Below are 27,041 nucleotides of genomic sequence, written 5' to 3'. Positions count from 1 at the left end.
TCTGGCATTCCGGAACGATAAAAATCAAAGAAAATGGTAAATCCGATCAGATTTTTCAGTCGAAGGAAAAAAAAGCTTTCGATTTTTTCAGGAGATCCGTTCGTTTTTATCGAATTTCCGCAAAATCGTATCCTTTTATTATATCGTGTGTGGCCACCTTAACTGAGACTGATGCAGGGAGATGATTCCATTGGGGGAGGGAAGGAGACACAAACTACTGCAGGGAAATCTCACCACTGTAGGAGGGGAGGAGACACAAACCACTGCAGGGAGATCTCTCCATTGTGGGAGGGGAGGAGAAACAAACTAGTGCAGGGAGATCTCTCCATTGTGGGAGGGTAGAGACAGAAACTACTGCAGGGAAATCTCACCATTGTGGGAGGAGCAGAGACACACACTACTGGAGGGAAATCTCACCATTGTGGGAGGGGAGGAGACACAAACTACTGCAGGGAAATCTCACAATTGTGGGAGGGGAGGAGACACAAACTACTGCAGGGAAATCTCACCATTGTGGGAGGGGAGGAGACACAAACTACTGCAGGGAAATCTCACCATTGTGGGAGGAGACACAAACTACTGCAGGGAAATCTCACCATTATGGGACAGGAGGAGCCACAAACTACTGCTGGGCAATCTCACCATTGAGGGAGGGGAGGAGACACAAACTACTGCAGGGAAATATCACCATTGTGGGAGGGGAGAAGACACAATCTACTGCAGGGAAATCTCACCATTGAGGGAGGGGAGGAGACACAAACTACTGCAGGGAAATCTCACCATTGTGGGAGGGGAGAAGACACAATCTACTGCAGGGAAATCTCACCATTGAGGGAGGGGAGGAGACACAAACCACTGCAGGGAAATCTCACCATTGTGGGAGGGGAGGAGACACAAACTACTGCAGGGAAATATCACCATTGTGGGAGGGGAGGAGACACAAACTACTGCAGGGAAATCTCACCATTATCAGAGGGTAGAGACACAAACTACTGTAGCTAGGTGTGTGTGTTGAGTTCCTCAGAAATAAAAGAAGCTTGTATGGTGTAAAGCAACTCCTTAATTAACCATTCTCATAGTGTCACATTCTGGTCTAGGTTTATAGTTTTATGACACATTGTTTATTACAATTTTTGCATCAATTTTTTCCCCTCCAGTGCTTTATTAATCGACGATCAGATCTCTCTTCTGAAGGGGGCCACCATGGAAATCGGTCAGATCCAGTTCAACTCTGTCTTCAACTTAGAGACCAACTCGTGGGAGTGTGGCAAGATTACATTAAGCATCGAACATGCCGCCTACAGTAAGTTCCAGTGTACCGGGTACCAAGTTCCTTCCACTTCTAGAGGAGAACCATCAAACCATTTTGGCTGCTGGGCAATGTTGGTGGCATTATCCCCCATACGGTCTGTTTTAGGGGAATGCCCTCAGCTTTCTCACAGGTGTTATGGTAGAATGGTCAGTCATTTAGCCAGGGGAACAAGCATAATGTAACGATTGGGGTAGCAACACAGATGTCTGATTATGTGTGATCTGCAGAATCACCAATAATACAAGTATAGCAGGTAAGAAACGAGGTATGTAGTGCTTGGTGCAACAGTAACCGAATAGTAGCTAAACCTCACCAGAAGAGCTGGTGGGTCCTTATAGAACAGTGTAACTGAGTAGTTAGACTTAACCTCACCAGAGGAGCTGGGGGGTACTATTAGAACACAGTAACTGATAGTTTGACTAAACCTCACCAGAGGAGCTGGGGGTACTATTAGGACACAATAACTGATAGTTTGGCTTCACCTCACCAGAGGAGCTGGTGGGTACTATCAGAAGAGCACCTCACCAGTGAGAAGGGCTCACTGGTGAGTAGAGAGGTTAGACAGGCTAAGATCAGTAACGAGCGAGCAGGCACAGTACAGAATCGACAGGCAAGAGAATAGTAAGATATCAGGCAGGGTTAAGCAACAGAGTCAGATGGGCGGAAGTACAGGAACGATAGGCAAGAGCAGAGTCAGAGGGTAGCAAGAGTCATACACAGAATATCAATAACAGTATACAATATCCTAGTCTTGTGTGAAATCCCTGGTTTCCTCCCAGATCAAAGCACACCGGATACTATCTAAGGTCTGAGCGCTAGCACATAAGTATTCGCAACAGCAGACAAGTTGCGAGTGAACAGAGAAGGCCTATGAAGCAGAGGAGGACCCACCGCACGCCCACAATAATCAACCAATCTTTTAGCGCCTTGAGTCTCCTCTGACGTCAGCCGACCGGCCAGTCAGCTGACGCGCCTCCTCCCTGCATAAAGGTCCTGTCTCCGTGCGCGCCCGCACGATACGGCGTACTAGACGCCAGAGGCACGGGCGAGGTCCCTGAACATGAAGGCAAGGCGGCTGCGGAAACACCCTGAGTGTCCGCAGCCGCCATTACTGCGAGTGTTACACATAACAGTCTCAGCCAGGTAAAGAGTTGGGTGTCGTTAATGTGAACTATAACCACCTGAATTCTCCTGACTGTTGACTGGAGTTCACAAACAACTTAATTTGTTTACTTTCAGTGGTTGTTTTAATTATCAAACATTTTCTTCAGAGTGGGTTGTGTTGATATTCTGGAGAATGTGGTGTAAATTAGTGATGCACTTCAGTACCGTGACCAGATTTTTCTGGGTCCAACCTGGGATGGGTGGGGGTTGTGGCGTCGAAAAATGGGCGTGGCCATGACATTGTATGGGCGGAGCGTAACCGTAACCCCAAAGCATCAAATATAGACAACTATGACCATTAAATAATAAATGCAGCAACAGTTACCCTAGACACCAGAAAATAAACGCAATGTGGGCAACATTTCACCAGGAAAAAAAAACGCAATGTGGGCAACATTTCAGCAGAAAATAAACGCAATTTGGGCCACATTTCAGCAGAAAATAAACGCAATTTGGGCAACATTTCAGCAAAAAACAAACACAATTTGGGCCACATTTCAGCAGAAAATAAACACAATTTGGGACACATTTCAGCAAAAAACAAACACAATTTGGGCCACATTTCAGCAGAAAATACACGCAATTTGGGCCACATTTCAGTAAAAAACAAACGCAATTTTAGCCACATTTTAGCAGAAAATAAACGCAATTTGGGCCACATTTGGACCCCGAGTCTGGGACCTGTCCCGGGTAAAGCGGGACGTCTGGTCAGCGTAACTTCAGAGACTAGTGTTTTTGCACAAAAGAAAGGGGGGGGGGGGAGGGGGAGAAAGTAGCTTTAGAGACAAAAATCCATAGAGAAAAGACGGTGCACCATCCGTAATGCTTCAAGGTTTATTTGCCCACCATCACCATCACAGGGTTAACAAGCAGCATACAAGTGACGGCCTGACAGCCGTTTCGCGATCACTCGCTTCCTCAGAGACCAACGTCAAGTCTAAAGTGCTGTAGCTTTAGAGACATTGGCCTCAATTCACTAAGATCCTGCTGGTGATAATAAGGCAAGAGAAAACTTATGCTGGGTACACACGGTACGATTTTCTGAACCGGTCATTTTTTCCGCTTGATTCTGCGCTCAATTCTCTTATCTTTGCTCATTTTTCTTATCTTTTTCCATTCACTTCTATGAGAAATCGAGCGAAGAATCAATCTTTTTTTTTAATATGTATATAAATATGTGTATTTTTTTTTTATTTTGCCCACCCTCCGTCCCTCCCTCCCCTGGCCAGCCTATCACAGCGATCAGCTGTGATAGGTTTCAGCCTATCACAGCCGATCACTCCTGTGTCCCACAGGGGGACAGTCGTGTCACATGGCTGTCCCAGTACAGCGCTGCTGCTGATCGCAGCGCTGTACATGCTAATCAGACGGTTTCGCCGTCTAACAGTCTCTGAGTGGCGATCGCCGCTGGGAGACTGAAGGCTCCACTCCGCCTACCAAGAAGGAGATGCGCGCGCAGTGTGCGCGCGATCTCCTGCAAATGCGAGTCCCAGGACTTTACGCCGATCGGCGTCAGGTGTTCCTGGGGCTGCTGCCGCGGCCACGCCCATCGGCGTGACGCGGTCGGGAAGAAGTTAAACACAGAAGAGTTAACTTAAAGGCGTGTACACACTCCGACAGCCTGTACTCACATGCTACTGTCGGCAGAACGACCGCCCCATGGGAGGGTCTGACGGACCCGTTGTTTGTAAAAATATGGCGTGTGTACCCGCCTTTAGGTTTACCTGAGGTAAAATGTTTCCTAAATACTACATGCCTTATCACCATGGTGATAACTCTACAAACGTTATTAAAGACAGGAGATAAGTTTAGTGAATTGAAGCCAATTTCAACAACAGCACATTTCTTCTGAAAAAGGCACCTACAGTAAGTAAGCAAAATAACTTTTTTGGGGGGAAAAAACTTGGTGTTTCACTGGAAATTCAGGTTTACACAAGAAGTCCCCTTTTTTTCCACATTAGTCATTCTTAAAGCAAACCTGAAGCGAAAACAAAAAAGAATAATAAAATGAATGGTATGTGTAGTCCGAATACTAGAACATTAGTAGCAAATCTTATTTTTATTTTCAGTTATATAGCTTTTTTTTTTTTTTTTTTTTTATAACATTGCATCATTCTGCCATATTTGCAGTTTACAAACCACTCTGTTTTATATTTTAAACTCTTAAACAGAGCAGAGCTAAAGACTTTTGAACTTTCCTGCAGTAAAACATTAAAAAAAAACAAGAAACAGTGAGAGACAGGTTGAGATAAGTGCCTCAGAAAACAGCACTGTTTTTGAACTAAGTTGGCTCTCTCTACAGTTGACTTCACCGTGCTCTCTCCCACTAGCGTCTCCGAGAGCTTACTGTGCACACGCGGTATGAGAAAACCTCGTACTGTGCCTGCGTAATAAGCTCCCAGAGACGCGAGCGGGAGCGTGCACTATTCGTCTAGTAAGATGAATAATTAGACGGGACCGGCAGCAGAGAACAGATGATCGTAGGAGGATGGTGTCGGACATGGCAGCTACATGGGGCGATAGAAGCCGCCGGTAAGTGTCAGTTTTGCTTTTTTCTCCACAGAACCCTTTTAAGACTTTCGATAATGAAGGTTTTATGTTACTATTTGGTAGCATGATGTTCAGAACTTGTCTTTACGTTATGTATGTACTGAAAGTTGTTTTTTTTGTTGTTTTTTTTGCATTTTGTATCTTGTCTTCAAAGTGTCTTATTTTCCTGTCTTCCTTCCCTAGCTGGGTTCCAAAGGTTTTTTCTGGAACCCTTGCTGAAATTTCACATCACGTTTCGAAAGTTGAACCTTCACGAGTCCGAATGCGTCCTGATGCAAGCCCTGTCGCTTTTCTCTCCCGGTAAACACATCTTATGATACAATAAATTGGTGGGGTTTAAGCTGTGGTGTAAAGTCATCTCAATTTATTCTATGCCAGTACCGTATATACTCGCATATAAGCCGACCCGTGTATAAGCCGAGGTACCCACTTTTCCCTCAGAAACCAGGAAAAAAATGGACTCATGTATAATCCCCCTCCCCAGTAGCCAGATGTTCCCCCAGTACAAGTCATTCCCTCTCCCCATAGCCAGATGTGCCCCAAGGATAATACAGCTGTGCCTCAAGACGCCACTAGATGGAGTCTTAGAAATGAGACGCATCGATTGCCACACAGTAGGAATCCCCGATCATTGCACCGCTGATACGTTGCTTGAACACTCTGCTTCACAAGCCAGGGGACGCAGGTAGTCTTGAGCAGCGCACTCTGCACACCATGTTTCAGGGGATGGGGGAGGGGGAACAGACACAGCAGGGAGCCAGCTGGAAAGAGCAGGATCACTAGTGCTTGATCCTTCTGCTCCTCTGCCAGTAAGAAAACCTGCTCCATCGCATATAGGCCGAGAGGGTTACTTTTCAGCACATTTTTTGTGTTGAAAAATTAGGCTTATAGGAGAGTATATAAGGTACGTGTTGAAGTGGCCAGAAGCACTTTTGACTTTGTGAAAGATGGAATGTGGTGGACATTTTGTTATACTATTTATACAGTATATATCTCTCGCCTTCCAGCGCTGAGTCCCTGGCTCGAATCCCAGCCAAAGCACTATCTGCACAGAGTTTGTATGTTCTCCACGTGTCTGTGCGGGTTTCCTCTGGGCACTCCAGTTTCCCCCTACATCACAAAAACATACAGAGAACTTGATTGGCTTCCCCCTAAATTGGCCCTAGACTACAATACATACACTACACGATACACATATAGACATATGCCTATGGTAGGCATTAGATTGTGAGCTCCCAAGTGAAAAGTCAATTGACAAAACTATACTCTGTACATCGTTTTTTTTTTTTTTTTTTTTCGTATAGTCAGAAAAATCTAGTTTGGTCAGGAACATCCATACCTAGCAGTTTAACCGTCAATCCCCATGCAAGTGTTCAGTAAACAGAAAGTCCTGTCTGGTTTTGTAGCTACATGGCAAAATCCTAAACAGCAAAGAGGTAGCAGGGCAGGCAGAGTAAGGCCCAGTGCACACCAAAACCGCTAGCAGATCCGCAATACGCTAGCGGTTTTAGGAGCTGATTTCAGAGCGATTCTAGGTATGTTTAGAGAGGTTTTCTAAACATACCTAGCGGTATTGGGTGCGTTTTTGTGTAGTAGATTACACATATTGTTATAGTAAAGCTGTTACTGAGCAGCTTCTGTAACAAAAACGCCTGGAAAAACGCTCTGAAGCTACTTTAGAGCGGTTTGCGTTTTTCCTATACTTTACATTGAGGCAGAAACGCTTCTGCAGACCGCAAATGTGCAGCAGGAGGCACGTTTGCGGTTTTCTACAAACCTCAAACCGCCGGTGTGCACCATCCCATTGAAATACAATAGCCAAGCTTATTTACATGCGGATGCGGCCGGCGGATCGCACCTAAAACCGCTCAGTGTGCACTGGGCCTTACACAGTTACTTGGGTTGAAAAAAGACACACGTCCATCGAGGACAAAAGAGAAGCGCCTTATTTGTGGCTACAAGCACGATTAGGCACTGCTATTTGGCCTGAAGAAGTGGGTATGCACCCACGAAATGCGTTGCCAGTGCAATAAAATTCTATTAATACGTGAATTTGTAGGTAAGCCACCTCACTTTTTTCATTTTATTTGTTATTAACGCATTTTGTCTTCTCTGGGCGCCTCTTTCCCCTTTATCCCATACGTCCATTGAGCCCAACTAGAAAATATAGTACAGCACTAGCCCGCACCCTCACATATCCCTGTTGATCCAGAGGAAGACGAAAAATAAAAAAAATAAACTTACAAGGCTTAGATCAATTAGCTCTAAAAGGGTAAATTCCTGGTAGCAATCAGATAAAATTCCTGGATCAACACCACTGGGTATTACGTAGTAATCATTGTCATGGATATCTTTCAGTGCAAGGAAAGCATCCAAGCCATTTTTAATGGAAATATAGAACTTGCTGTAACTACCTTCAGTGGCAATAAATACCACATTTTAACCACTCTTTCTGTACAGAACCCTTTCCTAAATAGATGCCATTTTTTTCCCCTCCATACGCAGATCTTGTCACCTGCACAAGCCTAGGGACAAAAAGTTAATCTGCTCATCTTTTATATACATGTTAATTAAATCTCCTTTAAAGCGGAACTGGAAACTCTGTAAAAAATAAGAGTCTTACTTACCTGGGATGTCTGCCAGCCCCCTGCAGCCAACCTGTGACCTCGCAGTCCTGGACCGATCCTCCGTTCCCCCTGCAGCGGCTTACTTTTTCCTGTAATGGATGTCAAGTTCTAAGTCGACCTCCATTGTGTACTGACCAGGCATATCCTAGTATGCGTTTAGCCAGGAGTGCCCTGTGCAGATGCAGTACGAGAAAACATCTACTGAGCAGTACGCGTCCGGCTACGTGAACGTGAACAGGGCCGCACAGGCGCAGTTCCCTCGAACTGCGCAAAGTGAAAGTGAGCTGCGGCGGGGGACCAGAGCATCGGTGAGTGGCTGCGTGGGAACAGGTCGGCTGCAGGTAAGTGAAACTCTTATTTTTTATAGCGTTTTCAGTTCCGCTCTAAGGTGTCTTTCCTCTAGACTAAATAAGCCTAGTTTATCTAACCTTTCCTGGTAAGTAAGACCTTCCAATCTCGTAATCGATGTTGCTGCTCGTCTCTGCACCTGCTCTAAAACTGTAATGTGGAGCCCATAACTGAATTCCATATCCCAGATGTAGCCTTACAAGAGAGCTAGCATCCCGAGACTATTTTCCTTTTAATGCATCCCAAATTTCTATTTGCTTTAGCTGTAGCTGCTTGGCATTGCTTTTCGATTAGTTCACTTGTTGTCAGCCAGTTTATTTTGTATGGTGCTAGAGTTGAGTTGAGTTGAGGGTGTTATCTGGTTACCTGTCATGTGAGTCATACTGGCATTCTTCATATGCATTTAAAAAGTTTATAAGAAATTATTTTGAGAAAACATTGTTTTTTCTGATGAACCTCTTGACAATCTACCATCCATGTAAAATCATTGAGAAGCTCCATAACTGATTACAGTTAAAGCTTATGTTGGCATTATGATCATCTCTATGTAAAAGTGTTGAATCTACCTACAACTTTTTTATGGTTCATGATAATTGTGTGCTTAGACTGTCTCAAGTTACTTTTTCACATGGGACTTACATGTTCCGTTATTGCTTTAGATCGTCCAGGAGTTATTGAACACAAAGTTATCGATGAGATCCATGAGAGGACAGCTATGACTTTGAAGTCCTACATAGACTATCACCATCCACTACCGGAGAGCAGGTACTACTACAACATACAGAAACATAGAGTCAGCCTGTAACAAACAGTTCATAATTTGTCACAGGGGGGGAAGACATGGGGTAGGGCAATTATCCGGAAACCACATAGCAGATACTCAAGAAGGTAAAATGAACTACAGTGGGTTGCAAAAGTATTCGGCCCCCTTGAAGTTTTCCACATTTTGTCACATTACAGCCACAAACATGCATCAATTTGATTGGAATTCCACGTGAAAGACCAATACAAAGTGGTGTACACGTGAGAAGTGGATCGAAAATCATACATCATTCCAAACATTTTTTACAAGTAAATAACTGCAAAGTGGGGTGTGCGTAATTATTTGGCCCCCTGAGTCAATACTTTGTAGAACCACCTTTTGCTGCAATTACAGCTGCCAGTCTTTTAGGGTATGTCTCTACCAGTTTTGCACATCTAGAGACTGAAATCCTTGCCCATTTTTCTTTGCAAAACAGCTCCAGCTCAGTCAGATTAGATGGACAGCGTTTGTGAACAGCAGTTTTCAGATCTTGCCACAGATTCTCGATTGGATTTAGATCTGGACTTTGACTGGGCCATTCTAACACATAGATATGTTTTGTTTTAAACCATTCCATTGTTGCCCTGGCTTTATGTTTAGGGTCATTGTCCTGCTGGAAGGTGAACCTCCGCCCCAGTCTCAAGTCTTTTGCAGTCTCCAAGAGGTTTTCTTCCAAGTTTGCCCTGTATTTGGCTTCATCCATCTTCCCATCAACTCTGACCAGCTTGCCTGTCCCTGCTGAAGAGATGCACCCCCGAGCATGATGCTGCCACCACCATATTTGACATTGGGGATGGTGTGTTCAGAGTGATGTGCAGTGTTAGTTTTCTGCCACACATAGCGTTTTGCATTTTGGCCAAAAAGTTCCATTTTGGTCTGATCTGACCAGAGCACCTTCTTCCACATGGTTGCTGTGTCCCCCACATGGCCTGGGGCAAACTGCAAACGGGACTTCTTATGCTTTCTGTTAACAATGACTTTCTTCTAGCCACTCTTCCATAAAGGCCAACTTTGTACAGTGCATGACTAATAGTTGTCCTATGGACAGAGTCTCCCACCTGAGCTGTAGATCTCTGCAGCTCATCCAGAGTCACCATGGGCCTCTTGACTGCATTTCTGATCAGCGCTCTCCTTGTTCGGCCTGTGAGTTTAGGTGGATGGCCTTGTCTTGGTAGGTTTACAGTTGTGCCATACTCCTTCCATTTCTGAATGATCGCTTGAACAGTGCTCTGTGGGATGTTCAAGGCTTTGGAAATCTTTTTGTAGCCTAAGCCTGCTTTAAATTTCTCAATAACTTGATCCCTGACCTGTCTGGGACCTGTCTTGTGTGTTCTTTGGACTTCACGGTGTTGTTGCGCCCAATATTCTCTTAGACAACCTCTGAGGCCCTCACAGAGCAGCTGTATTTGTACTGACATTAGATTACACACAGGTGCACTCTATTTAGTCATTAGCACTCATCAGGCAATGTCTATAGGCAACAGACGGCACTCAGATCAAAGGGGGCCGAATAATTATGCACACACCACTTTGCAGTTATTTGTAAAAAATGTTTGGAATCATGTATGATTTTCGTTCCACTTCTCATGTGCACACCCCTTTGTGTTGGTCTTTCATGTGGAATTCCAATAAAATTGATTCATGTTGATGGCAGTAACATGACAAAATGTGGAAAACTTCAAGGGGGCCGAATACTTTTGCAACCCACTGTTTTTTTCTGGATTTGGACCACAGAACAAGAGAAAGACCTAGCACTGTCTCTATAGCATGAATCAATAGCGTGGATATTTATTTATGGAGCAGGTTTGGAAGCACCCCATGATGTGGGGTAGCAAGATCCTTAGGGCTCTTTCACACCAGAGCCCCTTTTCAGCGTTTTAACGCAAAGTACTTTGCGTTAACCAAGGTAAAAGGAAAGTCCATAGACTTTCATTTAACCTTTCACACCCGACGCTGCGTTTCGATGCGTTGCGGTACGACGCACCCAGGAGCTGTTTTTCTTCGGGAATCTGCGTTTTCCCGTTAGGTTAATTAATACTACCGCCGCTAATTAGCGTCACACCTCAGATTCTTGACGACAGCCGCAGGCTAGTCAATGGCTCCTGCACGCGTCGTTAGATGTGAAAGGAGCCTTAGCAAGTCAAAGTTCCATTGGGTGCTGCCGATCTACCCTTTTGTTCTTGATTTGGACCTGCACTCTAGGCCACTTTCTGTTAGCCGCAATCACTCCCATCAGACTCTGAGGTCCTTCCAACAGTGGAAAACACACATTCTCAGTCTCGGACAAAGCTAATTAACATAGAATGTGGAAACTTACGCTAACGTTCTTAATATTTCTTCATTGACAACTTGATTATTTTCAAAAATTCTGGTTTAAAATATAAGATATATTGACCAAATGCTTAATGCCTGTATCACTGGTGAATTTTTTGTTGTTGTGTAGGTTCCTCTTTGCCAAACTCTTGTCCCTCTTGGCTGAGCTACGCACGTTGAACGAAGAGAACGCCAAACAGATGATTCACATCCAGAACATCATGTCTGACGCCATGACACCTCTCATGAAGGAGATTTTAAGCTGAGGGGCGGAACCAGGCAAAACTGATGTAGTTAGGCATAAATGCCACGAGGGCCACCTCTTATGAAGCTCAACTCGTGTAACATAGATATAAAACTGAGCTACAATGCTCACAATGTTGGTCGGGTGAGATTCAATCATCAACAGATGGAGAGGAAGTAACGAGTCTGAAACCTTCACATCCCATAAAAACTAAACAAAACAGGAGCGCTCCATAGTGCATTATCATAAAAGCCTTTTAAGCGCACAATCAAGTTATACATTACTCACAAGATAAAAGATCACAATTCGCTTATCAGCGGCAAGCCTATCCGCTTCACTCCCAGGAGGCTGAACCTCTCGTGCTGTGGCCAGCAGCGTGATCTCAATGGACTCCGAAGCTCGTCTCTGGGGTGGTGGGCGTGGATTACTCCGGGCGTGCTGGTAGCGTCATTACGCGTTTTGGCACTCTGCGCCTTCGTCAGATGACGCTACAAGCACCAGCATGCCCCTTCATCGAAGTTTCACATCCCATAGCCGGGGACATGCTGGTACCTTTGGATCACTGTCTTTTCCAAAAGATTGGTCAACGCCCTTCCACCTCTGACATCACTGCAGACGGAGGAGTTTGACGGTTCTATCCCCTAAGGATGGTGACCATGACACAAAGGCAGTGCACTGATCTGGGGTACCAACTTGACCTCAGGCTGTGGAATGCAATAGTTCCAGGTTGGTGATTTCCTTTCCGACTGTTAATGAGCATCTAGTCCCAACTAGTTGATCTTCACAAGGTTTGGGGCACTTGTGTCTTTGTTGCTTTGGCAGTACCTTGTTCCCTCATTTCGAGGCAACAATGCTTATCATGGACTGTTAAGGACTTCCTGGACTTGAGTCGGTTGTGGTCCGATAATTGTTTATAAGAAGATCAGTTTTCATCTTCACAACTGTATAGATTTTTACCTTTGTTGTTTAATTGCCACCATTGTTTTTTTTTATATCCAGAACTTGACAAGCCTAGGACTGATCATCATTTGGTTCTGATTACGCTCGGACTTATTCTTACTCATTGGCACAAAGGACTTTTTCTGTTCCCATGAGGTTGGCCAATGTTCAGCGTGAACTAGTTGAACTGCGACTTACGTCATTTTTTTTTCTTTTGCAATTTTAACTAATGGCAGTTAACCTTAGAACTTTTATTACCTGGAAACAGAACATAAAAGGACTTCAGTGTTTCATCAGCATTAGTGTGGGTACCAACACAGAAGGCAATGTTATTAAAGGGATATTCCACTGTTGTTTATGAAAGAAAAAAGCGATCCCTTAAATTAAGATCTATACTTCACAAGAGACTTTTCAAATTTGTGGTTGTGTCAGCAGAGTCAGCCACATGTGCAGCTTACACTTCCTGTCGGCACAGTAAGTATTGGGTGTGTCTGCAGAGACAGCCACATGCAAAGCTCGGCCTTCCTGCCGACACTGCGAGTATTGGGTGTGTCTGAAGAGACAGCCACATGCTCAGCTCACACTTCCTGCCAGCACAGTGAGTATTGGTAGTATATGCAGAGACAGCTACTTGCACAGCTTAACCTTCCTGCTGGCACAGTAAGTATTGGCTGTGTCAGTTTTCTGGTTAGTGTGGGTGATAGTTCTCCAGAGCTGCAATACGTCCCGCTCTGTGCAGCTAACGACGTGCAAAAAAAGTGGCATTACCAGACAGGATGGCTTAATGTGTATGGATTTCTTTTTTGGAATAAAAAAAATGCCATTGGACTATCCAGGCCCTTTAAAGGGAACCAGAGACAAAGCACCCTCATGTATTTTACAATATATCAATGAGAACATGACAGTAAACACCTACCCTGCTCTCTGTTTCATTTTTCTCTGCTAAATCTGCCTGTTATCAGCCCTGATAAGAATCCCCGACTGAGCATTCAGTCTAGCTTTTCCCAGAATGATTATAGTTGAGTCAGTCTTCTGTGATGTCTTTTCAAGCCCAAGTCTGCCTCCTTGTGGCTCTGCTTTACTGCTTCGAGGATAAATAGCAGGAGAGCAAAGTCACAAGGAGGCAGACTTGGGCTTGAAAAGACATCACAGAAGACTGACTCAACTATAATCATTCTGGTGAAAGCTAGACTGAATGCTCAGTCGGGGATTCTTATCAGGGCTGATAACAGGCAGATTTAGCAGAGAAGAATGAAACAGAGAGCAGAGTAGGTGTTTACTGTCATGTTCCCATTGATATATATGGTAAAATGCATGAGGGTACTTCGTCTCTGGTTCTCATGCACTATGGGCTGTAAATGGAAACATTATTTTTATAATATTAAAATACAAAAAAATGTACTACTGATACATTGAAAGGTGTTTTTTATTGTAACAAGTGTTTTTATTTTCTAAGAAGAGTTTTAATTAACAAACATTCCAAAGACTAAAGAAAATAGCAAATCCATCGCCCAATACTAATTTTTATTATTATTTAGTATTTATATATGGCACCGACATCTTCCACAGCGCTGTACAGAGTATATAGTCTTGTCACTAACTGTCCCTCAGAGGGGCTCACAATCTAATCCCTACCATAGTCACATGTCTATGTATGTACAGCCATCCACATGGAAGCCAGAAAGCAGTAATTCGCTGGTTTCCAATTAAATTCCACATCAGGTGACACTGCTGTCCAATTGGCCTGCGGGTTGTCACCTGGGTATGCTTCACTGTCTGGCCCGCAAAGACTTCTACATCATCTTATGTACACTCCGGCCCCCCAGCAGTCTGAAGTATGTTGACTGGCCCTCGAACCCAAAATGTTTGGTGACCCCTGGTGTAGTGTAAGTATCATAATCTAGGGCCAATGTTATGCTCTGTACACACTATAAGATTTTCTGGTTATTTCTAACATGTCCAACTTGCTTTCCGAGCATTTTACGATCGATTTCCTATTAAGGTGGATGGAAATCGATGGGAAAATAGCCAATTAACTCATCTGTATGATTTTGGGATGTATGAGGAAACTGGAGTGCCCGGAGGAAACCCACACAGGGAGAACATACAAACTCCATGCAGATGGTGCCCTGGATAGAATTTGAACCAGGCTCTTAAAGGGACCCTGAAGTGAAATAAAAGTGGCCAGCAGTTTAACCTACCTAGAGCTTCTTCCGTCCCCCCCCCCCCCCATAGTCACCTTGGTCCCTCGCCATTGTTCCGCTCTGCAGCTGCTATGCCCCAACAAAAGCTGGCTGACTGGGGCAGTCGCAGGCTACTGCACATGTGTAGCCCAGCTGAGCACCCCCTTCATTGCATTCCCATGGATGGGAGTATTTGGCGCATGTGCAGGACCAATTTTTACAAACTGCTCAGCGTAGACTGCATCCGTCTATGGAAGGACGGTCTGGAGGAGCACGGCCTGTGTGGTCTTACATTACATTTTCAGAATTGCACAGCTGCTGAATGGAAGAGTGCAAAAAGATGGCAAGGGACAAGGAGGGCTACAGGAAAGGTCAAAAAGGCCATGGCCTTGGGTGCTGAAAAAGCAGAAGGGCAGCAGGACCTGGGCAGAGATAAGAGGCTGCATGTCAAAATAAATAATCTCTCCTGCTCCCCTCCCCAAATGTCCCCCTCCTTGCACTCAGCAAGAGTGATCCCAGTGAGGACTCAACCCTTCACGGATTTATATCCAATCAATATTTATTGCACATCAATGAGCAGTAGTATAAAGCATAGCAAACAGCATGACATTTTGGGCGGAAGCCCTTTCTCAAATGAGCATTTGAGAAAGGGCTTCCGCCCGAAATGTCATGCTGTTTGCTATGCTTTATACTACTGCTCATTGATGTGCAATAAATATTGATTGGATATAAATCCGTGAAGGGTTGAGTCCTCACTGGGATCACTCTTGCTTTGGACATTTTTTTAGAGGACTGATGGACCTCTCACCCAGATTGGACTCCCCGTGATAGATGTTATTCCCAGAGGTGGGCAGATACACTTGATCTTGAAACCCCTCCTTGCACTCCCCATCTCCCCCTCCCTAAATGCTGGAAATGCTCCACTCGCCTGCTCTCAGCGTTCCAGCAACGGGATCTCCATCCGCCCATCCAGCATCCTGTATCAATGGCTACAGCGGTGCGTCATGTGACCTGTTACATGCTGCCAGGTCACATGAGGCACCACTGTAGTCAGAGAGGAAGCAGGACGTGTGGCTGGTGATCCCATTACCAATCTGCTGAGAGCGGATGAGTGATGCGGTACCAGTGCAGTACATACCCGGCATACTGGGTATCAGAGCCGGGTCAGCAGGGGGGAGATGCTGTCTTGGAGGAAGCAGAGGGAGGTGAGTGTAGTGCCAGTGTCTGCAATGCACAGCTCGATGTGTCTCTCCTCTTTGGTCTAGATTTGCACACACACAATGTGGGGAAGTTCTCACAATCTATTGCTTCAGATGGAAAAGTAAGAGGATATTGTGTTTTTGCCTGTCTGTGTTATATACTGCAGCCATCTCTTACAATGAGGGTTTATAGATTATACGTCCGGTGTAGAACTGCAGCATACACATTTCATCTAAAGATGTTCTTAAGCAACACAGATGAAAGGAACACATCCATTTACTGTCACATGCAGCTTGTCGCCTGTCCGTTCCATCTTCTGCTGCATGATTGACAGGTATATTGTAGACTGCATGATCTTCTGGGAATCCACATACTCAAAGGCCTAGTGCACACCAAAAACCGCTAGCAGATCCGCAAAATGCTAGCAGATTTTGAAACGCTTTTTCTTATTTTTCTGCAGCGTTTCAGCTAGCGTTTTGCGGTTTTGTGTAGCGGTTTTGGTATAGTAGATTTCATGTATTGTTACAGTAAAGCTGTTACTGAACAGCTACTGTAACAAAAAACGCCTGGCAAACCACTCTGAAGTGCCGTTTTTCAGAGCGGTTTGCGTTTTTCCTATACTTAACATTGAGGCAGAAACGCATCCGCAATCCAAAATCTGCAGCAGCCCGGGAGTATGCGTTTCTGCAAAACGCCTCCCGCTCTGGTGTGCACTAGCCCATTGAAATACATTACCCTAGCGGATCCGCACCCGCAAGCAGATCGCAAACCGCAGCGGAAACGCTCCGGTGTGCACTAGGCCTAACACAGTAAAGGATGATATTCTCATTGCTGTCAGGGATGATAAAAGCCTGTGCCTGCCAGCAGGGAGCGCTCCCTTATTGACCACCTCTGAGTTATGTGACAAAGTCCTTTTTCGGACTATTGGCCGGCCAAAATGCAAAATTACCTCTCAAGGCTTGCCTGGTTGCTTTGGGGCTCTGCTTTGCTGGGCAGGATTTGCGGTGCACAGGGCCGGATTTGTACTCTTTATCGCCCAAGGCCACCGTCACCAGCCGCCCCCCTTCAGTATAGGTAGTGAGATGACCCCACCCACTCTTCCCCCTATTATAGGTAGCCTGATAACCCCCCAGTATAGGTAGCCAGATGACCCCTCCCCCTTTCCCTCCAGTATAGGTGGCCAGATGACTCCCTTAATCCCTCCTTTTCCCACCCCCTCCCCTTTCAGTATAGGTAGCCAGCTCACCTTCACACCGCAGCAGCCAATAGCTCGTCGCCAGTGCAGAAGCTTCCTCTTCCCCTTTGTCTCCAATGCTGTCCAAGTCCATAGCCGCCAGCCCCAATGCAAACATGCACAGAGAGCAAGGTGGCCACTACACAGGTGGCCAGCAGCAGAGTACCACGGTCAGGCGCTCGCTCCCTGCATTGCAGCATTGCAGCATTTGCAAGCTTGCTAATGCTACACCAGTTTAGCCTGCTGCTTTGGTGCCCTTGCTCCTGTGGTGCCCTAGGCCTTGGCCTAAATCCGGCCCTGGAGGTGCAGGCATGTGCTGCAGCAAGCCCAAAATATCCTCATGGCCCTGCAGGGGGTGAGGCTACAAACACACATGCCCCGCCTTTCAACTTGTGGAAGCCACACCCCCTCACAAAGATTGACACTGCAGGCAGCAAATTGCAAGGCTGTCCTGCGGTGCCCAGGCACAATCCATTGGACAGGGGGCGCAGCTACATAGTGGGCGGCAACAGGCACATGCCTAAGCTAAACCAGGGGGGATGGCTTGGCTGCTGTGTGCCTCCCATCAACATGGCGGCGCTGCCGGTCCATGACAACGAAGGACGTCGGAGGTTCAGGGCACGCAGTTGGGCATTTTAAGGAGGAGTGTTCAGGGCACGATGGCTATAGATCCAGAGCACAGGCCACGGATCTTTGCCTTAAGGGGCACTACAGCGAAAAACTGTAAAATTTAAAATATGTACAAACATATACAAATAAGAAGTACATTTCTCCCAGAGTAAAATGAGCCATAAATTACTTTTCTCCCATGTGGCTGTCATTCACAGTAGGTAGTAAGATTCTGACAGAAGTGACAGGTTTTGGACTAGTCCATCTCTTTATAGGGGATTCTCAGGGATATATTTATTTTCAAAAGCACTTAGTGAATGGCAGTTGCTCTGTCCAACTGCCAGAAACTGTGTAGCGAGCGGGGAGGCTGGCCAGCATCATTGTATAAATCATTTTTAGGGAATATCTTTATAAAGAATAAAAGCCTTGCTGAGAATCCCCTATAAAGAGATGGACTAGTACAAAACCTGTCACTTATGTCAGATTTCCACTACCTAATGTAAGTGACAGCAACATGGGAGAAAAGTAATTTATGGCTCATTTTACTCTGGAAAAAATGTACTTCTTATTTGTCTGTTTGCACATATTTTACAATTTTTCACTGTAGTGCCCCTTTAAAGCAAACCTGAAGTGAAAATAAACTTATGGAGATAATGATTTGTATGTGTCGTACAGCTAGGAAATAAAAGATTAGTAGCAAAGAAAAGAGTCTCATATAGTTTTACAGTACAGGAAGAAAGAGCTTCTCTGAGCTCTCCAACCCAATGGGTTGTCTAGCAGAGTTCCCCAACCCTGTCCTCAAGGCCCACCAACAGAGCATGTTTTGCAGTAAACCACAAACATGCACAGGTGGGGTAATTAGTGTCTCACCAGAGCTGATTAACTACCTCTCTGGATTTTCACAAAACATGCACTGTTGGTGGGCCTTGAGGACAGGGTTGGGGAACACTGGTTCTACAGTGCTGTTTTCTGGTGCACTTATACATCAAAGAAACAGTTCACACTAGGGGCATTTTTGCCCTTTTTTCGAGTGCAAGCGATTTTCAAAATCGCCCCCAAAACGCTGGTGCAATGAATCTCTATGAGAAGGTTCATATCAGCACAGTACGTGCGCTGTACGTTCAGCAAAGCGGTGCCTGTACCATTTTGGGGGCGATTGTGCTATAATGGAAGGTATAGGAAGAGCGCTAAACGCTCACAAAATCGCTTTGTGCAGCGATTGCGTTCACGTTTTAAAGAATACTGTAAATATATTGTATTCATTCTTTTCCGGGTCAAAGAGTTCACTTCCTGACTTTCGTCAGGACGTGAATAAAAAAAAAACGCTCTGTAAAAGCACTTAGAAAAGCACTTTTCACAAAAACAGACTGCCCACCCAAGCGCCGGGAATGAAAAAAAAAAAAATTGCGACAAGAAAACCCCAACGCAAACACTAAAGCGAGCGGAACACAATGTGAATGAGCCCTCAGAGATTAGATTTTACTGCATGGAAGTTCAAAGGGTCATTAGTATGGTTTGTAAATTGCAAATATGACAGAATGATGCAATATTATAAAAATAAGCTGTATAACTGAAAATAAAAATATGAGATTCTTTTCTTTGCTACACATGTTCTATTCATTATCCGTACTACACATACAACTCATTATTTCATAAGTTTTTTGGTTTTTTTTTTGCTTCAGTGTCACTTTAAGAAAAATGTAGATAAAAATGTATTTTATCTTAGAAGAAAAAAAATAAAACACCTTCACTGTATTCCTTATTTACTGTATCCAGAGATCTCCAATCCCCAGTGGGGATATTATAAGTGATTGGCAGGGATAGATTGCTGCAGAGGTCACACAGGACACAGCCCGGGGCAGCTGCAGCTCAAAGGGGCGGCTTACACGGAAGTGTTGCAGAAACGCTAGGTAGATTTCCAATAGATGTCATGCTGCAATCTATTAGAAATCTGTGTGGGCAGGCAATAGATCCCTTTCTGATAAGATTCTTTGAGGCCTTGTTCACATTGGGTTCCGTTCACGTGGCCGTTAGCAGTGGGCAGTTTTTGACGAGTTTTTTTTCCCCGATTCCTGGCGCTTGAGTAGGTGATTCATTTTTGTGCTAACCGTTTCTAAGCGCGTTTCCCGAGCGGTTTTGTAATTCACTACCTGACGCAAGTCAGGAAGTGAACTCTTTGACTCGGAAAAGCATAAATACAATGTATGTATCCTTAAAAACGCAATCGCTGCACAAAGCGATTTTGTGAGCGTTTTGCATTTATCCTATACCTTCCATTGAGGCGGAATCGTCTCAAAAATGGCCCATGCAGCACTTCTCTGAGCAGATCGGAAACAAACCGCTCAGATGTGAACTCTGTCACAGAGAATCATTGCACAAGCGTTCTTAGGGCGATTTTGAAAAATCGCCGGTGTTTGAAAAAAGGGCATAAACACCCTTAGGGCCCGTTCACATCTAAAATCGCAAAATTGCAGGAGTGATTTTCCCACGATTAACGCGGAAAAAAAATCACTGGACACGCAGCGTTTTGGGAGCAATCGCGATTTGCGTGCTGTGCATGCTAATCATGATCGCAAAACACTAATCGCAAACCGCTGCATGTAACGAGTTTGCGGTTAACGCTAACCACAAACGCGGGAGTGAGAACACTGCCATTTGTTACATGTTGTAGCAGTTTTTAAAAAACCGCTAGCGGTTTGCCTTGAGCAAGATTCGCGTGATTCCCGCTCAAGTGTGAATGGGCCTTAAGTGTAAATGAGCACTCAGGGCTGGTGCACACCAAGAGCAGTTCTGAGCGTTTTTAAAAAAGCTTGTGCTTTGAAAAGCGCTTGGCTAATGTATTTGAATGGGATGGAGCACACCAGAGCAATGTGATTTTTTCCCAAGCGCAAATGCGGGTCCTGCAGCATTTCTGCTGAATTCTGAGGTGATTCAGCCTCAATGTTAAGTATAGTATAGAAAGTGGATAATCACTCTGAAAAACGCTAGATGAGAACGGTTTTCCAAGCGTTTTTGTTACTGAAGCTGTTCAGTTACAGCTCTACTGTAACAAAATATAAAAACCACTACATCATATCGCTCCAAAAATCACTAGGCATGATTAGAAAATTACTAGGCACATGCCTAGAATCGCCTAGGAAAATCACTTCAAAAAACGCTCACTGTTTGTGATTACACTAGCGCTTTTTGGTGTGCACTGGCCCTCAGAGAGGGATCTATCATGTAGTCGATCTGTTGGCTATCGACTTATGTTTGGCCACCTTTATTCACATGCACAACATAGCGCTTCCATTTGTTTCTGGGATAGGTTACATTGAAGCTGGTTTTACACTTGAAATGTGCGTATGGGATGTGATGCCCCCACCCCCACCGCATATTACAAAATAACGAACATATGAAATATGACCCTGCGGCAGAGTTGCACCCACAGGGCCACATGTTTAGTGCCGCCCCCTCCGCACGACCCTCGCTCAGTAATGTACTTCCTGCTGGACAGGAAGTACCTCACTGGGATTCTCAGGTTTCCCTGTTTTATTCCTGCCTCTCTGCCACAACCAACATTCCTGCATCGCCCATGATGAGGCAGGGGCGTGTCTTAAAATGTCCCTCTTTCTCATCTCAAAGAGTTGAGTGGTATGCTTTCGGCATACCTCCCAACATTTGAATGGGAGAAAACGGGACACTTAGGCCACACCTCTGGCCACACCCCAACCCCCTAGTCACGCCCACCCCACAAAAAAAAACAAACTGTAAAATAATGTTATTTACTCCCAAAAGGGAGTGAGGGTGCCAGTGGGTGGGGAGGAGGGTGGCCGTAGGTGGGCAGAGAGAGGGGGGGGGGGGTAAGATCGAGGCACCAGCCCGGGATGCGGCATGGATGGCCGCCGCCCGCCGCCATTACACTTATCCCTCCCTCCTAATATGCCCCCCAGTGTCCCCTTCCCCCCGCACAGTAAAATGCGCAGCGGAGCGGGCAGTACGACTGCCTCTCCGCTGCGTACCGGGATCTCCTCTGATCTTCTCGCTTCCTTCCAGGTACGCAGCGGAGAGGCAGTCGTAAGACTTACTGCCCGCTCCGCTGCGCAATTTTACTGTGCGGGGGGGGGGGGGGGGGGGGGGAAGGGGACACTAGGGGGCATATTAGGAGGGAGGGAGGGAGAAGTGTAATGGCAGCGGGCGGCGGCCATCCATGCCGCATCCCGGGCTGGTGCCTCGATCTTTTTTTTCCCCCTCACTCCCCAGCGGCTGGAACCTGGGGGGGGGGGGGGGGGGGGGAGGCAGCGCGGGACAGCGGGACGGCCCCTCAAAATCGGGACCGTCCCGCCGAAACCAGGGCGGTTGGGGGCCCTGTTTTGGGAGTCGCAGGGTAACACACTTCAGGTTCTGCATTACTTCTGTGGTGCCCAGAGCACGTCCGTCACATCACAAGCCGTGTGCCATATCTCACAATGTAATGGTCACAGAAGCGGGGGAGAGTACCAAAACATGACATTAAAGAGACACTGAAGCGGAAAAAAAATTATGATATAATGATTTGTAGTACAGCTAAGAAATAAAACATTAGGAGCAGAGACATAAGTCTAATATTGTTTCCAGTACAGGAAGAGTTAAGAAACTCCAGTTGTTATCTATGCAAAAGAGCCATTGCGCTGCACAACTTTCAAAGACGCAGAGAGCTCTGTGTTCAGTCGCTGTATTGTGTAGACTGCAAATATTAGAGAATGATGCAATGTTATAAAAAAGCAAAAAGAAAAAAAAAACCAAAAAAACAAACAAACCTATATAGCTGAAAATAAAAATGAGAATATTTTCTTTGCTACTAATTTTCTAGTAATTATTCGTACTACTCAACCAATTCATTATATCATCATTTTTTTTTTCCACACACCAACACCCGCTAGCAGATCCGCAAAATGCTAGCAGATTTTGAAACGCTTTTTCGTATTTTTCTGTAGCGTTTCAGCTAGCGTTTTGCGGTTTTGGGAAGTGTTTTTGGTGTAGTAGATTTCATGTATTGTTACAGTAAAGCTGTTACTGAACAGCTTCTGTAACAAAAACACATGCAAAACCGCTCTGAACTGCCGTTTTTCAGAGCGGTTTGCGTTTTTCCTATACTTTACATTGGAGGCAGAAACGCCTCCGCAATCCAAAAAATGCCTCAGCCTGGGAGTATGCGCTTCTGCGAAACGCCTCCCGCTCTGGTGTGACCCACCCCATTGAGATACATTACCCAAGCGTATCCGCAGCCGCAAGCGGCTGCAAAAACGCAGAAAAACCCGCTCGGTGTGCACCAGCCCTAAGGGCCCTTTTCCACAATGGCTAGGGTTTGCTAAATAACATAGGAATCGCTGTAGTTTATTTCCACTACTGCGATTCGTTTTTGCCTCAAACGCGATTGCGCCGCGGAGCGATATTTGCCGTGATTTTGCTATGCATTACAGCATAGCAAAATTGTGAACGCAATCGCCTGAACTTTCCTGCATTTTGCGATTCAGCAATCGCAAGCGTTCAGCGTGAACGCTAGCGATTGCTAGTGGAAAAGGGCCCTCAGAGAAAAAAAAAAGGGACCTGAAAGTTTGTGCGTTGTTATGTCCAGAATAGCCTCACTAGTTGTAAAGGAAGCTTTTGTGTAACCAGCATTTGCATTCAAAATCAGAACACAGCAACAGTGACACCTGCTGGTTGTACAGGATATTGCATATAAAGTTTAGTCAAAGGAGAATGCATAACCCCGCAGCAACGTGGAATTATTTCCATCTCATTGACCGTTTCTAAGTAAGTGGACTGGTCATTAAAGGACATACGAGGTGAAAATAAACTAATGAAATAAACAATTGCATCTATCCTCCTTCCCCTAAAAACGACTTTTTAAGAAATTCCACAGTTTTATTTTATATTTAAATCTATTTTTTTAAGTTTTTACTGTTTTATTGTTTTGTGCTCAATGACACATTCATTGACATATGCCAGAGCTAAAATCTATGAACTATTGACCATTTTTATCTCTTTCCTGCTCTCAGAAGCCATTTTCTGCTAGGAAAGTGTTTTATAGTTGTAATTTCTGATCAGTGAGGGTCACACTGTAGTCTGACCCAGTCCTGACTCATACTGGAACTGCCACTTACATACTTGTGGAAGGCAGTGGAAGGAAAAAAAGGAACACAGCATAGTTATTTGTGTGCTGGGCACTGTACATACAAATGTCTATCTCATCATGTCACATCGGGTATCCTTTAAATTGATTGGTCTAATTTCAAGCTGCATATAATTGCATAAAAATGTACATAAACTTGCATAAACACGGAAGTATTTGCATCTCTGATCATCCCTAATGGCCACTGGCTATTATTACCCCTTGTTTCCCCGCCGCACACCGGAGGCAAAAAAGCCTCATTTAAATCCTGAATTTGAGTGCTTAGGCACTCGTAAGTACTAGTGAGCCCTTGCCTGCCTACATGTAGTATGAGGCTCAACAGGTATTGCACATGTAAAACCTATGGCTGGATTCACAATGGCCAGTTGCATAACACACGCGTTATTAGTGTGAACTGCAGTGCAGACTGAACATAGGCTTTAGGCTTCTTTTCCACGGACAGTTGATAGGCAGTGAAATGCCTCTCAAACTCTCACAACTGCTCGCTGCTCCCTGGAAACTGCTCACTGCTGCCTGGTAACTGCTCACTGCTGCCTGGTAACTGCTCACCGACGCCTGGAAACTGCTCGCTGCTGCCTGAAAACTGCTCGCTGCTGCCTGAAAACTGCTCGCTGCTGCCTGAAAACTGCTGCCTGATAACTGCTCGCTGCTGCCTGGTAACTGCTGCCTGATAACTGCTCGCTGCTGCCTGGTAACTGCTCACTGCTGCCTGGCAACTGCTCACCGACACCTGGTGGTAACTGCTCACTGATGCCTGGTAACTGCTTGCTGAGCCCACAGTTCAACTGTCCGTGGAAAAGAGGCCTTAATGCAAAGTCTGCATGCAGCGAGTTACTATAACGCAATCACTCACAACGCAGTACTGTGAACAGGCTCATAGAATTGTATGGGCAGCGAGTCGACATGCAGAATTAGTCAACGCAACTAAGCACTGTGATCTAGCCCTTCTATTGCATGGAGGTGGTAAAATAGCCCTCACGCTACACGGAGGTCGTAAAATTGCTCAGAGATTGGCCAATCATAATTGAAAATATGTACCAGGCTTTAGGAAGATACTTTTTTAATTGATGTAACCCTTTAAAGTGAACCTTCGGACTAAAAATCTACTCAGCAGCACTGAAAAGGCCTGGTGTTTCTTGGTGTTTTACAGCATCAGAACTTTGTTTCTCTTATACAAGCCTCATTTTTAGCTGCACAGAAGAAAACTGCCCAGGCATTTTTCCCCTGATGCTGTGCAAAGCATGATGGGATTTCTGATTTTGTTGTTCTCGTTCTGCTGTTTTGGTGCAATTCTTTTTTTTTTTTTTTTTTTTTTTACATTTTGAATTTGACATTTGAAGCCTAGCGCATGCAGCTGGGAGGGGTGATCAGGACACAGGACAGTTGGAACTGTGTCTTATGCTCCCTGTCACCTCCTTTCAACCAAAAAGATGGCTGCCCCCAATCACAAACATTTGCCTGTTCTTTTAAAACAGGATGGGTAAGAGATTATATTACCTATCTATTTTAATTAACATAACTAATGTAATGTAACTTGATGACAGTATGTTTAGGCTGAAGTTCCCCTTTAAGCAGCATGGACAGCCATACTATTCCAGGAAAATAACAAATATATAGGTAGATGAATACTTGTTCTACCTACATAACATATGTATTGTACTGTCCACATTGTGATTTCAGTGAATTTTATATCGTAAATAGAAAGAAAACTTCAAAGCATTTTCCATCTTTACTGCTTCTGACTGAAGCCAATCCTGATGTAAATTCCTCCCTTTTTTTCCTAGAAAGTGCAGTCCTATCCAGCTTGCTTTCTAAACATGTGAGCACAGCACAGATCATATTTCAGCAGCTTCTGCAGATGGGTGAGGCGTATTTCCCTTCTCAGCCTTGTGTCACACTGAACTGCCCTCAGCCAATCGGTGAGGAGCAGGAATGTGGGAGGGGAGATAACAAGCTTCCCTCTCCTCGGCAATGTACCAGAAAGGAGCCAGGCTGACTGAGATAAGATTCATTACAGCAGAAACATTTATGATTATATCGGAATGCTTGCAATGCAGGGTCAGGTTGTAGACTACACAGTAAACACAGAGCAGTGGGTAAATGGAAATTGACTATATGGCTGACAATCTGGCTTTCAGCAACTGACAGATATATCAGATTTGGGTGGAGTGAGCTAACACCTTCACCACTACAGAAGTTTTGTCTTGAATTCAGGGTTAACGCCTCTGTATTGTCGCTCATTGGAAAGAAACCTGTTTTATAGCCCGTTTCAGAGCGCAGCGCCCGGATTTGCGGCATGCTGGGAGATTTTACCCTGCCAGGTGCGGCTGTAGAGCCGGAGTCATACTCTGAGCGGCTTCGCAAGCTGCTGTTTAACAGAAACCTGTGATTTTGGCTGTCGCGTACGGCAAACCGCCTCCACCTTCATAAAAAGCAGCGATTAGCAGCGAGTGCACAATTACGCAACCCACGCAAAGCCTATTTATAGAGAACAAATTTAAACGAGCTTCAGAAAGTCGTAAACAGCTTCAAAATTCTTCTCCTCTGTCGGGAAACTATTGAGTATTTTCAGTAATTGCGGAAGATGAATAATTATCATAACATTTGCCTTAAAGCATGGCTGTATTAAAACACAGAGGTAGTCATCTATAGAGATGGCCCGAACTGTTCACCGGCGACCGGCGAACTTCCAGGGTTCGCGATCGCGGAGAACCGTAAACTTTTGCAGAAGTTCGGTTCGCCCCCATAGTGCACCATTAGGGTCAACTTTGACCCTCTACATCACAGTCAGCAGGCACATTGTAGCCAATTAGGCTACACTCCCTCCTGGAGCCCCACCCCCTTATAAAAGGCAGGCAGTGTCAGGCATTGGACTCACTCGTGCGGCTGCAGTAATTAGAGAAGGGAGAGCTGCTGCAGACTCTCATAGGGAAAGCTTAGTTAGGCTCTTGTAGGCTTGTTAGCTTGCTCCTTGCTGATTCTGATTGCAAAAAAAAAAGAGAAAGAGAAAGAGAGAGAGAAAGAGAGAGAGAAAGAGAGAGAGAAAGAGAGAGAGAAGAGAGAGAGAGAGAGAGAGAGAGAGAGAGAGAGAGAGAGAGAGAGAGAGAGAGAGTGTGTGTGTTTTTTGCACATTTGTAATCCCAATCACTGCACCTGTTCACTGCACCTACCTACCTATACCTATGTAAGTGCACCCATTGTTAATACCACCAGTCATTGCCCCTGTTCAGGGTACCTGTGTGTGTGTGACAGGCAGCTGCACATTTGTAATACCAGTCACTGCAACCTGTTCACTGCACCTGTGTAACCGCACATTGTATTAGTCAAGTTAGTGCATACCTTTCACTTCATCCCCCCAATAT

At 45.1% G+C, this 27,041-nt stretch overlaps 2 protein-coding genes across 5 annotated transcripts in view; one reads left to right on the top strand and one right to left on the bottom strand.

The window, feature by feature from the left end:
* Window positions 1-13,181, top strand: part of LOC137532059 (nuclear receptor subfamily 1 group I member 3-like) — an 87,972-nt gene extending 74,791 nt beyond the window's left edge. For all 4 annotated transcript variants that reach the window (XM_068252184.1, XM_068252185.1, XM_068252183.1 and 1 more), the window contains exons 6-9: window positions 1,158-1,303; window positions 5,210-5,326; window positions 8,661-8,766; window positions 11,247-13,181. In XM_068252184.1, coding sequence (XP_068108285.1) covers window positions 1,158-1,303; window positions 5,210-5,326; window positions 8,661-8,766; window positions 11,247-11,382 — 505 coding nt within the window. In that variant the 3' untranslated portion in view covers window positions 11,383-13,181. The remainder of the gene's footprint in view (window positions 1-1,157; window positions 1,304-5,209; window positions 5,327-8,660; window positions 8,767-11,246) is intronic.
* The window catches only part of TOMM40L (translocase of outer mitochondrial membrane 40 like), an 86,322-nt gene that overhangs the window by 9,256 nt on the left and 50,025 nt on the right, over window positions 1-27,041 (bottom strand). The gene's annotated exons all lie outside the window — the stretch shown is intronic.

This window comes from Hyperolius riggenbachi, chromosome 9, assembly GCF_040937935.1.
Source record: "Hyperolius riggenbachi isolate aHypRig1 chromosome 9, aHypRig1.pri, whole genome shotgun sequence".
Classification (NCBI taxonomy): domain Eukaryota; kingdom Metazoa; phylum Chordata; class Amphibia; order Anura; family Hyperoliidae; genus Hyperolius; species Hyperolius riggenbachi.
The sequence above is the reverse complement of the archived record's forward strand: the minus strand, read 5'-3'. Positions and strand labels throughout refer to the sequence as shown.